At 45.6% G+C, this 17,364-nt stretch overlaps 1 protein-coding gene across 1 annotated transcript in view; it reads left to right on the top strand.

Moving 5' to 3' along the window:
• The first annotated feature begins 325 nt into the window (after nucleotides 1-325).
• Pygl (glycogen phosphorylase L) overlaps nucleotides 326-17,364 on the top strand; it is a 37,387-nt gene continuing 20,348 nt past the window's right edge. The window contains exons 1-5 of the mRNA XM_021179683.2: nucleotides 326-663; nucleotides 5,005-5,106; nucleotides 8,410-8,488; nucleotides 11,400-11,503; nucleotides 16,894-17,025. Of these exons, the coding sequence (XP_021035342.1) occupies nucleotides 421-663; nucleotides 5,005-5,106; nucleotides 8,410-8,488; nucleotides 11,400-11,503; nucleotides 16,894-17,025 (660 nt within the window). The 5' untranslated portion in view covers nucleotides 326-420. The remainder of the gene's footprint in view (nucleotides 664-5,004; nucleotides 5,107-8,409; nucleotides 8,489-11,399; nucleotides 11,504-16,893; nucleotides 17,026-17,364) is intronic.

Raw genomic sequence — 17,364 nt, 5'->3', positions numbered from 1 at the left:
AGTACTATGCCTAAGACTGGGAAGCAAGACGGGGCAATCAGGGTTAAATCACACTGACCCTACAGTGTCACCCTGGGAAGCAACCGTGGAACCCACTGAGAAGAGGCAATGGCTTTACTGGGAACTCAACAAGCGAGCCAGCAGAGGCCTCCTTCCACACGGAGAGACGCTGTCGGAGCCTCCGCGCGCTACGTGACCTGGACGTTCTGGGAGCGGCCGAGGGGCGGTGCCCGCAGCCGCAGCGCCGCCCAGGGGCTCCCACGCCCCCTGGGGGGGGGTCACTCTGGGAGCCACGGGTGGGCGGGAACCCGGAGAGGGGCGGATCCCCAACTCCCCAGCGTCTCAAAAGCAGCAAGTAAGGAGGGGAGGAGGCCAGTCCTGCAGCCCGGCGACCGTTCTGTGCTCCCTCCGCCCGCAACCATGGCAAAGCCCCTGACCGACCAGGAGAAGCGACGGCAGATCAGCATCCGAGGCATCGTGGGCGTGGAGAATGTGGCCGAGCTGAAAAAGGGTTTCAACCGTCACCTGCACTTCACTCTGGTCAAGGACCGCAATGTGGCCACCCCCCGCGACTACTACTTCGCCCTTGCGCACACAGTGCGCGACCACCTGGTGGGGCGCTGGATCCGTACACAGCAGCACTACTACGACAAGTGTCCCAAGGTACCAGGCGAAGGGCGTTTGTCCCCCCTCCCCTCCACTCCCTGTCCTGGTCTCGAAGTCTAGGTGGGCAGCAGGACGTAGGCTCGGCCATCCCTTCCATCTCCCCCACAGCGGTGTGCCATCCTCAGGGCTCCACTGTGGTGTGAGATCCGGAGACCAGCTGGTGGCAAGAGCCCACGCTTCCCTCTCCTGCGAACTAAGCAAACTATGGAGTTTGCTCAGCACTTAACCAAGGGGGACCCTGCGCCTCCTATGTGATCAGTCCAGGTTCCGGGGCCCCTGACAATCCGCTCAGGTCCAGGGGGCCGGGAAGGAGCACAGAAAACAAAAACATACAAAAGCCTAGCCTTAGAGGGTCAAGCTTAGTGTTTAAGGAAAGGAGAGGGAAGTTTAGAGTTCCTCTAATAGTGACCCTGCCCAAGCCTCAGGGCTGCCTAGCTTAGCTGTGAAACAGAGATGGGGGAGGTCCCGGCCCAGACCGAGTGGAGACTGCAGTTCCTGAACTTTGTGCTGACTGCCTGATGGGCCGTGCCAAGAGACTCACCTGAAGCTATCCCTGTAAAAACACCCTTCTCCCTTCCAGAGGCCTACCCCAGAGATGTGGGGGACACCACATTTAGGCAACCAGCTTCTATTTCTACCAAGGGCCAGGATGCATAGTCTCTGGGGTTGGTGGACATGTGGAGAAACACCACCCCATCATGACCAGTCTTGGAAGAGAACCAGAGCTAGTGTGAAAGGTTAGGGAGAACCGGACAGGGAGAGTGCAAGGCGGCAGCAGCCTTATGGGGGATGGTGTAATGAATGTTTTGGAAGAGAAAGCTGGAAAAACTGGCTATGGAGTTAAGTTGGGAAAGGTGAATGCAGACCCTGGTGGCAATGGGAAATGCAGATACATACTTACTAGGTGTTTCTAAATACATAAGAACATCCAGAAAAGCTATCTCTACCATTTGTGCCTGAGAACTATAAGAAATTTCCAAGACCTAGGAATAAACTCCTATAGTAAGATACTGTGGTTGTAGGAGCCTAGCAGACTGCTACCCAAACAGGACAACTGCTAATTTGTATCCTTCCAAATCTAAATCTTTGCTTAGAAAAGACTTCAGGTCCACATTCATGTACTGTGACTTTTTATCCGTACAACAAGCTGCACCTTGAGTTAGAATTTTTTTAGAGGTGGTACAGGACTTGCCTGAGTTGGAGCAACATTTTGGAGACACACAAACGCAACCGCTAGTCTGTAGCATTTAGCATCCCAGCACAGAGAGATAGGTTGTTTCTGCTCCAGGGGTAATCTTCCTGGTTAGTTTTTCTCCTGACTCTTCCTTCCTATACAAGGGCAGGGTAGCAGCAAACATGTTGCATAACTCTTCTTAGAAGAGCTTGGAAGTTCTTAAAAATTGACTTCATGCAGGGTCATAGTGTTTGCTGCATGATGGTCTCTGTGGAAACTGGACAGCTACCGTCCTTGAAGAGAATTTGGGTAAAACCAGGAGGTGTGCCCAAGCTCCTAACCCCAGCCTTGCTCCCTGGTGTGCCCACAAGTCACCAAGTCCTGTTCTCGAGCCCAGTCCCTGTGTAACATGCCAAAGGTTTAATCATACTGAAGCCTCTTCCTGTCCCCTCAAACTCAGCACACAGAAACTCAAGTCACGTTCCTTCAAATCCTGACCTGCCCTCTGTGTTTTTTAATTTAATGACTCTGTGTCGCCACCATGACAGTCACTGCAGCCCAAAACTTGGACTTAGCCTTTGACTTTCTTTTATATTCCCCTTTCAAATTTCTGCACTGCCCATCAAACTTCCCACTCTCTTCCAGCCTCTGCGTAGCTGAGAGGGCCTACAGGTCTGTTGTAAGGGATTCTCAGCCATGACCTCACTTCCCTGGAACTGTAAGCCAGCAGCCAGAGGCTTATCATGGCTAACAGGCATACACCTCTTTGCCAGAGGTCCTCCTCTGGGTAGTTATGTTTCATGGCTTTGGGCTAGCCTCTGTGTCGTCAAATTCCGTGGCTTTGGGCTACAGTTTGGCATGCTTCTGTGCTTCCAGCTGTAACTTCAGTTACATCTTCATCTTCTCTGACAGCTCCCAAAGGCACTGCATCTGCAGTCCCGTTGCAATCCAGGCCTGTGTCCAGCTGAGCTTCCTAAAACAACACATCTTGACTCTTGACTCTGTTAAGGTTGGCTGCAGACCCTGACATAGTCATTAAGCATGCTGAGGTCATCTTTCAGGTGAACCTGCCCTTCCATCCTCTCAGCCATTACCTGCCTGCATCCACCTTCCCATCCTCCTCTCCTACTTACCCATTTCCAGCTCGCGCCTGCTGCTCACCCTCCACTTGACGTACCCTTCCCAGCACGGGTCTCCAGGTGCCACTCCTGCCTACCTTGCAAGTCTCAGCTTTTTTTGTCACATTTTAAACACCTGACAGGGTAACCAGACAGCAGTACCCAGGTCCTCCAGTTAGTACTTGAAACAATGTTAAAAACAAAACAAAACAAAAACAAAACTTTTTAAAAAATATTGTTGTATTGTCTTTATTCTATCTTTTGAAACCTTTTGTATTTTTGTATAATATACATACAATATTAGGAGTGGTGTGTGCATGTAGTTTACAAAGTGAATGAAGATATTCAAATATTTTATCATTACAAATATGCAATAAATGACCATAGGACATTAAGGAAACAAAGGTCTATTTTTCAAGGTTTTACATACTCTCAAATATAAAGTATATTTTCTCTCAAAAAAAAATGTTACTTGTAAGAAAAATAGGGAAATTCCTATAGTTCCTGCCCTTAAAAGGTCCCTCATATATAAAGATACTCAGAGCAAACCTATCTAGAAGACCTGGAAACACCTTAAATATTCTTAAGATGCTATTTATGCTAGTAAATCTTACGTCAGTGCTGCTTTGGGCTTAAAAGAAAGGTTAAAAAAAAAATGGACTTTGCACAAATGTCCAGGGGTGTGACTTCACAATTGCAAGTGTAAGGCATGGATATATTTACAAAAGAGCTTTGTATAGATCACTAAAACAGGAAAACAGGCTCTGTTCTGTCAGAGTGAAAATCCACACGGAAGGCTGAGCTGAGCTAATCATACCTGTGGTTTGATCTGCTTGCTGTTTCCTGTGGCCTCGTGCACAGGAGCCCGGGCCTAGGGCTAGCAAGGGCCCAGAAATTTTCCCATAATCATTCAAAGAAGCTGGACAAAATGCTGTGCTCAGGACAGCAGGATTAGATGTTCTGGTAGGACGCAGTGTTGACCGTGTTATGAAGGTTCAGAATTCAGCTGTTTCATAAGATAAAAGTGAGACAGAGCGAAATTTCTTAGTTGATGTCATAATGATTTGTTACGTGAACTATTATTATTACATTACTGCTGCTGCTGCTGCTGCTGCTGCTGCTGCTGCTGCTGCTGCTGCTGCTGCTACTACCACTACTACTACTTAGAGGGTTGCCCAAATACTTTTATTTTTGATTCTTCTTATCCTGTGGGAATGGGGAGTATGTCAAATTTGAAGTGACTTAAACAAACTCTTACTGTTTCGTTCTGTGTCTGTTGGAGAGCAGGGTAACTGATACCGAGGGCAAAGGGTCCTGAAAAGGGGCTCTATGCTTGATCACTATTCCATTCTTTTAAATTAGCAAACTGTGCTTGCCTTGAAACCGTTGGAAGCAGGTCTGAACTTTGTGCCTCTCACTTCTGCCTCTGCTCATATTTACCTGGCTTTTCCCTGGCCAAAGACAAACAGTTTCTAAGTCCATAGGGAAATTCACCGTCCCATCAAGAACAAACGCTAACAAGCCCTGGGAAGAAACTGCTACATAGAGTTCCTGGGGTGGTCTTCATTCCAAAGATAAACTGTCAGTGAAGGAGGAATCTGCCCTTGCCACAGAGTGTCAGCTAGTCTGTGTGTTGCTTAAATGACAAGGTCAGAGCCAACCCTGGAGAGAAAGGTGAACAAAGGCAGTCCAACTTGTTTGTCTAAAGCATGTTTTATTCATGAAGCTCATGACCAGGGAAACACACACACACACACACACACATGCAGAATCCAATTAGTTAGATGAGCTTGCTTTTCTTTCTTCCTGAAGATAAAAGACACCAAATTACTTTGCCAAAAACCAGTGTATAGCCCAGTTCTCCCGTGCTTCTGGAGGGGAGGACCTACCATGCATCCGTCAGGTGACTGAGGGGGAGTCTCGGGTGAACATGAGTTAAAGTAGCCCAAACCCTGATGGGTTTTTCTTGGTGGTCTAACATGGATTTGCATTTTATGTGTGCTTGACCTCACAGAAGAGTGATAGACTTTTCTCTCTTCCTTTCAGAGGGTGTATTACCTCTCTCTGGAATTTTACATGGGCCGAACATTACAGAACACCATGATCAACCTTGGCTTACAAAATGCCTGCGATGAGGCCATTTACCAGGTATGCTGTTCTCCTGTGTCTCACACCTGCCTTCTCTACATTTCAAGTTCACTTTAACACACACACACAAACACACATATATACACACACACCGGACAAGTTGCTCCTTCAAATAGGGCTACTATAAACAATGAGACATATACACAAGTTGGAAAAGAGAGGACTGGGTGTCTTGGCGCATGCCTTTAACCCTAGCACCGGGCAGGCAGGAACAGGTTGATCTCTGAGTTCAAAGCCAGCCTAGTCTACTAGATGGAGGGGAAAAGAGGGAATTTGAAAAACAGATTATCACACATGAGGGTTTTATTTTGCCATCGAAGTCTTGTAATTTCTGAAACAAATTGCAGTTTTAAAATGAACCTCTTAAAAGTGTTAATGTGGGGCTGGTGAAATGGTTCAGCGGGTAAGAGCACTAACTGCTCTTCCAAAGGTCCTGAGTTCAAATCCCAGCAACCACATGGTGGCTCACAACCATCTGTAATGAAATCGGACACCCTCTTCTGGTACATCTGAAGTCAGCTACAGTGTACTTATATAAAATAAATACATCTTAAAAAAGAAGTCTTAATGTGCCAGGCAGTGGTGGCGCACACCTTTAATCCTAACACTTGGAAGGCAGAAGGCAGAGGCAGGCAGATTTCTGAGTTCAAGGCCAGCCTGGTCTACAGAGTGAGTTCCAGGACAGCCGGAGCTATACAGAGAAACCCTGTCTTGAAAAACAAAACTACAAAAAAAGAAAAAGTTTTAATGCTGAGTGATGGTGGCACATGCCTTTAATCCTAGCCTTGGGGAGGCAAAGGCATGGGAACCTCTGTGAGTTCAAAGCCAGCCTGGTCAACAGAGCTAGTTCCAGGACAGTCAGAGCTACACCGAAAAACCCTATCTCAAAAAGCAAACAAACAAGAAACTCAACAACAACAAAAACCTTTATTATGAGAATCATAAGTGACAGCTATTCATATACCAGACAATATAAAAATGTTAAGTGTTTGAAAATCCATTACCATGTTTCTCTCTTGCCTGACCGAGCTGTAAAGCATACTTCCCCTTTAAGGCAGTCCTAGTGTGCTCATTTGTTTATATAGACATAGTCAGCCCTTCCTTCCTACAGGTGTCTCTCCACCTAAAACAAGTAGTCCTTCACCTTTTCATGTGACTGAAAGAAGAGTATATTTACAAAGGCAAATCCCAATGAGACATGGGTGAGAAGGCTTTCTTCCCCGGGGCTGGGATGGTCCCTAGTGTGATCTGCTGCTTAGCATTCAGGATGCTGCTTAGCATCCATCACACAAGTCAGGCAGAGCAGTTCCTGCCAGAGGACCATTGCAGCTCCCCCACACTTCCCTTTCTTTACTTCCCTTAGCATTAGCAGAAAAATTGCACACCTTCCCTGGGGTAGTGTGTAAGCATGACCTGCATCTTCATGGTTAAGGTTTATAGCCCTGTCTCAATCTTCCAATTGGCAACGTTCAAGATCCCAAGTATTAGTTAGCATGGACCATTGGCTGAGTAAGGACCCAGGAATCCCTAGTCATCCGGGAGCAAATCCAGAAGCCCCATCCTTCTGAAATGATGTGGAGCTGTGCTTGAGTTCTTACAAGATTTAATTATCAGCGCTTACATAAGAAACTAATGGAGTAGAAGGAAGGCGGTCTAGAAAAGTGACTCAGAGAAGACATGGGCATCACTTCAGGCAGCAACTCCTTATGTGCTTTTTTTCAACACTGAAATTACTTTCTCATGAAAAGCTATCTAAGGGCCTCTGAGCTGACTCAGCAGGTAATGTGCCTGCAATCAAGCCTGATGACCCAAGTTCAAGCCCTCTCACAAGTTTCCTCTGACCTACGAGACAGAGACCGGGGTGGGGGTGGGGTGGTGAAAGGAAGAGAATTTTTAAAAACTATCTAATTTCAGGGGACACATATGAATTTTAGATAAGGACATAGATATTTCACGGTGAACTACCCTTTAGTTGGGTCTGGTGAGATTATCATCTAGTCCACAGAGACTAAGTCACTGAACTTACCAGAACACGAGTTTCCCCTTAAAATAAGTGCTCTACAGTATACTCCGCGCTATAGGGTTCTAATGGAGATCCAGCGTCAGTGGCTTCAGGAGTGTGATTCCAGGCACGTCAGAGAAGGAATCTTGCAACTGTCTCTGCATTCAAAGAACTGCACTTTGGCAAACATCCTAGAGAAAAGTAGGGGATTCTGTCCCCATTCAATGAGCTGCAGATCAGGCCTCCTGCTGGTGCCAGGCATCAGGGCTCACAGGCATGGATCACTAACTGGTTTGGGGTTATCAGCTTTTGACTCTACTGAGACAACACACTGGATTTGCAAAGATGAACTCAAATCTGTCCTGAAAAGTCTGCCCTTGCACCTTCGGACCATCTTGTCACTCGGTCTAGTTACCGTCAGCTTGAAACTGCACTGTTTCTAAAGTTTTAATCTCATGGTATACTTTTATTTGTTTTAAGAGTCACATTTAATGTGTGTGTGCGTGTGTGTGTGTGTGTGTGTGTGTTTGCATGTATAGCATGAACACATTAGTGCTGAAACACATCAGCACACATGTGGAGATCAGAGGGACAAGACATGAGAGCCTATTCTCTATATATTTCTGTCATGTTTGTCTTGGGAATTAAACTACATCATCAAGTTTAACAGAAAGTTCATTTGCCCAGAGTCACCTTGATGATCCCATACTTTTTTTTTTTAAGAAATAATAGCTAACACAGGACTCTGCCCAAAACTAATGCTGTTGCTTTGTTCATATAATCTCATTTGACTCACAACCCTAAATTAAGTCGGTATTTTCAGCCTCCACATTATTTAAAAAGATCTATTTATTATTATAAATAAGTACACTGTAGCTGTCTAGGGTGTCAGAGCTCATTACAGATGGTTGTGAGCCACCATGTGGTTGCTCGGATTTGAACTCAGGACCTTCAGAAAAGTGGTCAGTGCTCTTAGCCGCTGAGCCATCTCACCAGCCCCAGCCTCCACGTTTTTACAAGGGAGATTTAGCAACCTGTCTAAAGGTCAGTGTCAGGGAAGTGGCATGGTCCATAATGGACCCCAAAGACTCGTGCTTCTCTGTGCCTGGCTATTCCATCTTATATCACTGGCACCAATGATTGCCAGCTTCTGCAATTGATATGCAATGCCAGAACCACTTCAGGGGAAGCAAGGCCAAATCAAGCACACAGATGACCCTGGTAGCTGGCCTCAGTAAGTGGAATTGTCTCTGGAACAGCCTGAGTGTGTATCCACATCCAGTATTGTCCTCTCTCCTCAGCTTGGATTGGACATGGAAGAGTTAGAAGAAATTGAAGAAGATGCCGGCCTTGGCAATGGCGGTCTTGGGAGGCTTGCTGGTAAGCGACAGCGGGAGCAGGTTACTTTGTCTGGGTGACCTGTGCCTTTTTGGGTGCCATACACAACCGTGCTTAGAAGAGCCAAGTGGCTTTCTTAGAAGAAGGAGAAAGCATGTCCCTGCTGTAGACGCATTTGCTCTTGACTTTGTCCTGTGGTCTGATCACAGGCCACATAGGAAAGACGTGTTGCTCAAAGAACCCCAAAGCTAGCCAGTTCCTTCCTGTTCACGTAAGGGTTTCCACAGCCACCCGTTTACATCACCGCTGATTGTTTATGGCTGGTCGACTCCCATAAGCCCTACTCTTACCTTGCAGGCTTCAGTTTGATCTTGTGGTTGACTGGCGGGCAGTGATGTCATTAATATACCTCTTCACGTACAGACAAACTGAGTTCTTGGCTTTACTTGAATAATGGCTTTTCAGCGAACAGAGAAGAAAGTACTTAAAGTATAGTACTAGCTCTCTATGCTGTGACAAGTCACCCAGCAAGAGCAGTTTAAGGAAGGAAGGCTCTGTTGTTGCACAGTGTGGAAACCGTGGTAGCGGGAGCTGGTCATGTGCATCTCCAGCCAGGAAGCAGAGGAGAGTAGTTGCTCAACCAGCTTTCAATGTTTACACAGTTGAGGGCCCCAGACCATGAGGTGGCACCCTCCACATTCAGGGTGGTTTTCCCACCTCCATTAATTCAAAGAATCTCACACAGGCATCCCCAGAGATGCGTCTCCTGAGCTCTTCTGGATCCTGTCAAGTTGCCCTGATTATTAAACATCCTAACCTATAACCAAGCCTCTCCAGTGCTCAGGAGAGTGAGTTTCTCCAAAGCAAACACCCATGCAACATGTGCGCAAGAAGACAGGAGAAACCACAGGGACGTCACGTCATGGTGCCGTCTCTAAAACCCCATTAAAAGCAGCCTAACCTTAAAGAAGGATGCTGATATAGACATACTTCCTGTGTGGATCACCAAGCTCAAAACAAACCCAATAAAAACCATACAAAGCGATGCTATTTATATTCTTAGAAAAGGTAAATCTTCTATGAGTTATGTATAGAGGGAGACACAGGGGAGAGTATGGATTGAGTATAATACTAAATTAGAGTTTAATACTAAATTAGAGTTTAAGTGTTAAGTGATCCTAGTGGCTCCTAAAGAGGAGCAGTAGGATTAAAAGGAGCCATCAAAGGGGATGCTATCATATATATATGTCTCTTAATTTGTCATTGCTCTCAAGTTACTAGAAAGTCATTTACATCTGTTTCATTTCATCAAAGCCTTTCTACATCGGCGGCTGTGTGCTTTAGTGCCCACACTAGTAGTAAAGTATCTAAGTTCTTCAGGTAAACTGTTTGCCATCATCCTATGACGTGCATTTCTGAGGATTTCCCAGGCTTCCCTGGGCTATCGAGAGGATGGCAGCACTGGTGGAAAGCCTACCTAAGAACAAGAATTGATCTTCTTTGCTCTTCTGTGAAACCCAGACTCTTCAGTATTGGCTAGCAGTGTCCACTCTGCTCTGGACCCGGTGTTCATGATCTTGCTCCTTTGTTGTTTCTTGGAGAAGGCCAGAAAATAGAGTGGCAGGCGAGGCTGGGTACTTCTCAGATGACCTAGCCTCCTGCTTGACTATGGAAGTTGGAATCCCATCTTCTCAGGCTCTAAGGACCAACTTGTCAGGACCAAGAGAATGCCAAAAGAGACAAAGGTCAGATGAAGCAGGGAGTGCTCATGTTAGACGGACCCCAGACTCGGTCCTTCCTGTTCGTGGCTCTGTGTTAGAATTGGACCATGAACCCACCTCAGGCTCTCTTATTTTGAGTGATAGCTCTCTAATTCTTTCCAGCTGGAATTCCTACTGTAGGTTGCCTCGTTCCCTAACACCTCAAATTCCCAAGAGGGACAGTCAGATTAATACAACCCTTTGGATTATATCCGAGCACTAGAAAGATACCTTCTCTGCCTGCTGATTGGTCCTTCTAGTTCAGATTCTCTGTCATTGGATAATGGAAAATATAATAAGAAAACAGTCACATCAAGAATGACATGACGATCACAGAACAAGAGCCTTGAATGTTGGGGCTGATTTTTTTCAGTGACTCTATTGTACCCGGACTCTGGGTCTCCATGACAGCCCCCTCCCCTCACAGTACAAAGGGTAAAGACAGCAAGGATGCTCTTCCACGGAAGCCCCTCCTCAGCAGACTTCCTAGTACTCTGGGTGGATCGGCTGCCATTGCTGCCCAGGCTAATAGCTGTCACTGGTGAAGGAAATAGAATGGCTACTATTTTGGTCTCGACATAAGTTTCTATTTCTTGGAATGACAGTTCAGCAGGCAGGACTAGAGAGAGACAGCTTCCCTTAGAAAAGCAGCCACAGGTTACAACAGTCAACCTAGCCAATGTAGGTAGGTAGCTTCTATATTTGTTCTCAGACAATGCTAGCATGTACACGGTCACTATTCAAGATGGTGAGGAAAGCAGTGATATCTACTTTTTAAAGATTTATTTATTTATCATATATAAATGCACTGTAGCTGTCTTCAGACACACCAGAAAAGGGCATGGGATCCCATTACAGATGGTTGCGAGCCACCATGTGGTTGCTGGGATTTGAACTCAGGACCTCTACAAGAGCAGTCAGCGCTCATAACTGACTCTCCAGCCTGCGATATCTATTTTCTTTAAACATTTTTTACGTTTTTTTTAATATTTCCAAATTTCTCTATAGTATTTAATTCTATAATTTAAAAACAGGTTATTTAAAAGCCCAGTAAATTCCATGCAGCAATATCAATGTGCAAAACAAATTGTTCCCAATAGAAGACTCGTGTGGCTTCCATGCCTTTGAAAGAGAGTTTGACATTGATGCTAAGTTGGTTGGTTTTGTCTTTTTGTTTACTTGGCCAAATTCAGCCTGCTTCCTGGACTCCATGGCAACCCTGGGACTTGCAGCCTATGGCTACGGCATTCGTTATGAATACGGAATCTTCAATCAGAAGATCCGAGAGGGATGGCAGGTATGTAACCTGAGCCTTCGTGAGCTCTTTCTTTGTGCCCTGGCGGGTGAATAGCGTGGGCCTTTCATACAGCACTTCACTGATTTCGCTGGCATTCGGCCGTGGACACTTCCAGAGTCAGCTTCCCACTGGGTAAGTTTCCTGAGCAAAGAACCTGTGTGTGTCATTCACCTCCAGATACGGAGCACCTGGCACGGTGCCTGCCTCTCACTAGCTGGCTCGTGGCCTGTTTCTTAACCTCTTTAACGCTCAACTGTACCATTTATAAAGTGAGAGTGATAACCATATATATATGCTTCTTGTGTGATAATTAAGAAAAATATTCTTCAGTGAATCACCGTGAGGTCTGCCTATAGTGAGTGCTCACTGAGAGTGACTGCCTCATTGCTGAGGACCGGCTGGGGTCTTGGGTTTTGCTGCATTGAGAATGAGGCCTCCCAAGGGAACTCTGAAAGTATTGACTGTTGAGCCCTGATGGTGGACTGCTTTCCTGTGCAAGATTCTGTCTCAAAGCTTACAGAAGCACGAAAGGAGGCTTGTGGGTTAGAACTGTGGTCTCCTGAGCAGTTCTCTGTTGTAATTACAACTGAGCTATGGAAAACTGAGTGTCTTCCAAAGTAGGGTTTCCCCAGATCATATTGCTGGTCAACCGGAGTCCGTGTCCGCAGATTTCTGCATCCATATTCAGTATTCCCTTACATGTGTGTCTGCCCTCCTCCTCATGGCTGTTTTAGAAGATACATAAGCGAATGTTCTATTATATAATAAAATTGGGTAAGCTTGTTGACGGTTAATAAAATAAACCTGACGCATAAGTATATATAATATATATATATGTGTGTGTTATATATATATATACATATATATATATATATATAAATATATAAATGTGCACTAATCCATCTAGACCACTGTAGTTACACCTGTTTAAAGTTCATATATTGGTTTCTTTCATCCCTGATAGCTTTTTGAGTCTGTGGTCAAGGGCACTGATCTTAAGTATAGACTATGCCCATTCCTGCTCTGTGTTTCACATTCACACCATTGATTTAAAAAAAAAATGTTTAAACTGCATTTCCAAAAAGCTGAGCTCTGTAAGAGTAGCTCTGTGAGCTCTGTAAGCTCTGTAAGTCTGCACTCCAGGGCCCAGCAGCAGAAAGCTCACAACTCACCGTAGGCTCTGTAAGGAAGTGAGGCATACGGGAGAAGGGTAGGTATGGTTGGGGGCCCCAGGCCACTTTCCCTCTCTCAGTACTTAGCCACTAAGTAAGGAACTAAAAGACTCGGTGGGAACAGTGAGTGAAATGCCAAGTTCACGAACGAGGCTCTTGGGAATGGAGTATGGAAGATGTGTAAAGCTATAAGTGAAATGCCAGGTGTGCTAAGGACACATGTTGTGTGCCCTTACTCTCTCGTGTGAAGCTATGCCAGTGACTGGCAAACACAGAAGTGGATGCTCACAGTCAGCTATTGGATGGAACACAGAGCCCCCAATGGAGGAGCTAGAGAAAGCACCCAAGGAGCTGAAGGGGTCTGCAACCCTATAGGAGGAACAACAATATGAACTAACCAGTACCACCCCCACCCCCAGAGCTGTGTCTCTAGCTGCATATGTATCAGAAGATGGCCTAGTCGGCCATCATTGGAAAGAGAGGCCCCTTGGTCTTGCAAAGATCATATGCCCCAGTACAGGGGAACACCAGGGCCAGGAAGTGGGAGTGGGTGGGTTGGGGAGCAGGGAGGGGGGAGAGTATAAGAGGCTTTGGGGATAGCATATGAAATGTAAATGAGGAAAATATCTAATAGAAAAGAAAAAGAAAGGAAAGGAAAGGAAAGGAAAGGAAAGGAAAGGAAAGGAAAGAAAAGAAAAGAAAAGAAAAGAAAAGAAAAGAAAAGAAAAGAAAAGAAAAGAAAAGAAAAGAAAAGAAAAGAAAAAACCCGTGGGGCAACCTGGAGTAGAGGAAGGACTCGGTGCTAATTTCTGATTGGGATCTAACTTCCACTTCCTCATAGAAAGGGGGAACAGAGAGGATCTAGTTTATGAGTGGACCAACGACAAGCATCTGAGAGAGGCCAGGAGAGAAAATGAGGTTAGAAAGGAAAACATTGGGAGCAGGAGACACGGCTCAGTAATGCAGGTTACACCACTCAGGAATGCAGGTTACTCAAGATTAGCTCGTGGTCTGCTCGTGCGGAGGGAGCTGGCTTCGGTTCCTGGCACTCTTGTGGAAACTTGCAGTCATCTATGACCTTCCTCTGGCCTCTGCAGGCTCCTGTATGCATGTGATACCCATGAACTCATGCAGACACATCAATTTAATTAATAAATTAATAAATAAATAAATAATAAATCTTTATCTTTAAAAAAGAAAAGAAGATCATATATGAAGGCTTCAGCATTAATGATCTTTGGAGCATGGATTGCGGGTAGTGTTTATTGTCTTCTATTTGTTCTCCTACATGGCTCATATTCCATAAGAAACATGTGCTTTATCCTACATGGCTCATATTCCATAAGAAACATGTGCTTTATAAGCATAAAAAGCTGTCTAAGTGAGAGAGTTGATTTCCCTCCCCAGTGAAGTAACTAGAGCTCTACACTGCACACACTGAGTTTAGCAGAGATTCTTCCAGCATTTCAACACATCCTCACCAAAGGACTAGAATGCATCCCTACTCAGTCCTGGAACATAGACTGTGTTTTTAAACTACTATTGTATAAAAGAATTAAAAGAAAATCAGCAAATAAATCTAAAATTCCTCAAATGCCTTTCCCCTTCCAATTTCATTCTGAATCCTGTAGATCAAGGAGGTGTATGTTTACAGCATCCTCAGTGTTAAAAGGAGAGGCTGGGGCTGTAAATGGGGCTTTATTGGTAGAATGCTTGCCTATCATGCACAGAGTCCTGGGCTTGACCCCAGCCTCCAGCATCAAATAAACCAGATTGTGGTGGTGCACATGTGTAATAACCAGTCCTAGGGAGGTGGAAGCCAGGGGATCGGAGATCATCCTCCACTACTTACCAGGTTGAAGCCTGCAATGCACAAGACCCTGTCCAGAGAGAGGGGTGGGAGGAGGAAGAGAGAGATGGAGAGAGGGACAGGAAAGGGAGAGAATGAGAAAGACCAGTCGCTTCTGCTAATTCCCACTTAGCCCCATTAGACATCATCACTTCTTTAATTATGACTTAAAAAAAAAAAAAAAAAAACGAGGGCTAGAGAGATAGCTCAATGGTTAAGAGCACTGATTGCTCTTCCAGAGGCCCTGAGTTCAAATCCCAGCAACCACGGGGTGGCTCATAACCATCTGCAATGGGGTCTGATGCCCTCTTCTGGTGTGTCTGAAGAGAGCAATGGTGAATAAATGTTTTAAAAAATTAAATAAAATAAAAAATCAGAAGGGCACTCCGTTTTATTTCCCAAGATGGGATTGTAAAGGGCAAAAGTAAAATAGGCCACATCATAAAAAGACCATTTCCATAAAAAAACAAAACACATATGCCAGGAAGTTCTGTAGCCCTTCAGACTGTGATATGGTCTCATTCCTGCTCCCTGCTCACTAGCCCTGCTTTCTGCTCCTGAGCCCGCTCCCTGCTCCTCTGGATCCCTGCTTGCCTACTCCCTACACCATGCTCTCCTGTATCATACTCGCCTGCACCCTGCTTGCCTGCACCCCAGGTCCCCCACACCTTGGCTGCCTGCACCCCAGCTCTTCCAACAGCAGATACAGACAGTGCTAATGAGAAAGTCACCAGCTGGGAAGATTTTTGAAGGCTGGTGGACTTTTAACTTTTGAGTCTATACAAAGAACATTTGCATAAAATGTGTTGACCGAACCTCTGAGGAAAATATTTATACAGTTAAAATTCTGGTCTTGCCACAACTCTACTGGAACCTGATCAGTGATAGTCTTGCATGAAAACACCTGATTGTTGGAAGGAAGAGAAGGATATCATTAAACAGGCTCCCCTGGAAGGCTAGCAGGTGGCAGACAGGCACTCACGGGATGTACCTTCTGTCTCCTTTTAGAACCTGTGCCAAACTTGTTACAGCCAGAGTCATGGTTCCCACTGCCCAGCCAGCCTCTAGTCATCCTTATTGAGTTATTGGAGTTCCCCAGAAATGTTTTTTAAATCATTTATGCTCCGAGGAAGCAAAACTTGTTGGCTTTCTTGGCACTTGTTCACGAGTTCATCTCCATGCCCCACATTTGAGGAAGAAAGTGTTTCTTGAAATCCTCTCACCAGTACAGTGCTGGAGCTGACGTCTGCTTCACTGGAGTCCACTGAGTCAGTCCTCCACGGAGATGCTCAGTCTGCAAGCAGCCCGTTCATGACCAGGAGCCATGGATACTATGCATCATTCCTCCAGAGCCTCTGAGATGGGATAGAGTCCCGAAACCCACTTGGATGCACGGATCAAAGCTCATCTCCCACTGGCTCCACATGTTCACACACCTCAGGGATTAATGCTTTCATGGATCCCTGTGGTTACGTGAAAGTCTAAATTCACAGCCTGTTTTCTTCATCCACAGGAGGAAATTGAAGCCAAGGGTTGTGCCCACCCCACAGCATCTGTGGCTCCTCCCTGGGCCTGCTGCAATGAGCCTGTAGCTGTGACATTCTTACCTTTCAGTCCCCCTTAGAAACCAGCCTGAGGAAATTTTAAGTGCTGTTCACCGATTCCTTTCTGATTCAGTGAGGGACTGGGAATGAAAATCAACAAACAGGGATCCTTACAAAATGTGTTAGCCACAGGAAACTGAAACAGCCATTTTGGGGTGGGACAAATGAAGCCAACATGTAATGGCATTAAGACTGGTCAGCTGCTGCTTTGTCACTTAAGAGTGTATCCCCACAAGAGGAAAGGCCACTTAGATTTGGAGCAGGTCAGGAACTGGTATGAGGTGCCACCCTGTCCCCTGGACATTTGTTTCTTGATGGCAGAAGAAAGAGGAATACTTTGTTCACACTGACCAAGCTAGCTAGCTCTCTACCCTAGAATACTTCCCAGATGTAAAGGCGTGGCCTCTGAACCACAGAACTGAAGTCAGTCTTAGCTCTGTCATCATCCTTCTGCATGATCTTGAGCTGTTGTATTTCCTTATCTCTGAAAAGATCAAAATCATAGCTCCTCTAAGGTTGATACGAGAAATAACAGTCACACATATACAACACGTAAGTCATTGTCAATGACCAAGGCCATTGCTGTCTTAGGATGTAAGACACAGCTACAGGCTCAAGGACAAAATCAGATTAGAAGACCCAGTGTACTTTTATTGCAAAGCAGAACTCTTGAGTTTTGATAAAAGATATCTTATACTGTGAAATAATTGGAGTGCTAGGGCAATGTCCCCTGAACAGTGAGTTCTAAGCCTTGTCCATTTTCAGGTAGAAGAGGCAGATGACTGGCTCAGGCATGGAAACCCTTGGGAGAAGGCTCGTCCTGAATTCATGCTGCCTGTGCATTTCTACGGAAGAGTAGAGCACACCCAGACGGGGACAAAGTGGGTCGACACCCAGGTAATCAGGTTCTCGTGACAGGCCTTTTATTTTGCACAGCACGGTGAACGTTACACTGAGCATAAAGTGTGTAGCACTGCTGTGACACAATATCAATCGTGAAGTATTGGCCAGGCATAGTGGTGCGTGTCTTTAATTCTAGCACTCCGAGGTACAGGTGGATCTCTGTGAGTTTGAGGTCAGCGTGGTGTACAGAGAGTTCCAGGACGGCCCGGGTTATGTAGAGAAACTCTGTTCAAAAAATGAAAGAAAGAAAGAGGGGAGGAAGGGAGGGAGGGAAGGAGAGAGGCAGGGAGGAAGGAAGGAAGGAAGGAAGGAAGGAAGGAAGGAAGGAAGGGA

The sequence above is a fragment of the Mus caroli genome, chromosome 12 (genome assembly GCF_900094665.2).
Source record: "Mus caroli chromosome 12, CAROLI_EIJ_v1.1, whole genome shotgun sequence".
In the NCBI taxonomy this organism is placed as follows: Eukaryota; Metazoa; Chordata; class Mammalia; order Rodentia; family Muridae; genus Mus; species Mus caroli.
Note: the sequence above shows the minus strand (reverse complement) of the source record. Positions and strands in the feature narration are given on the sequence as shown.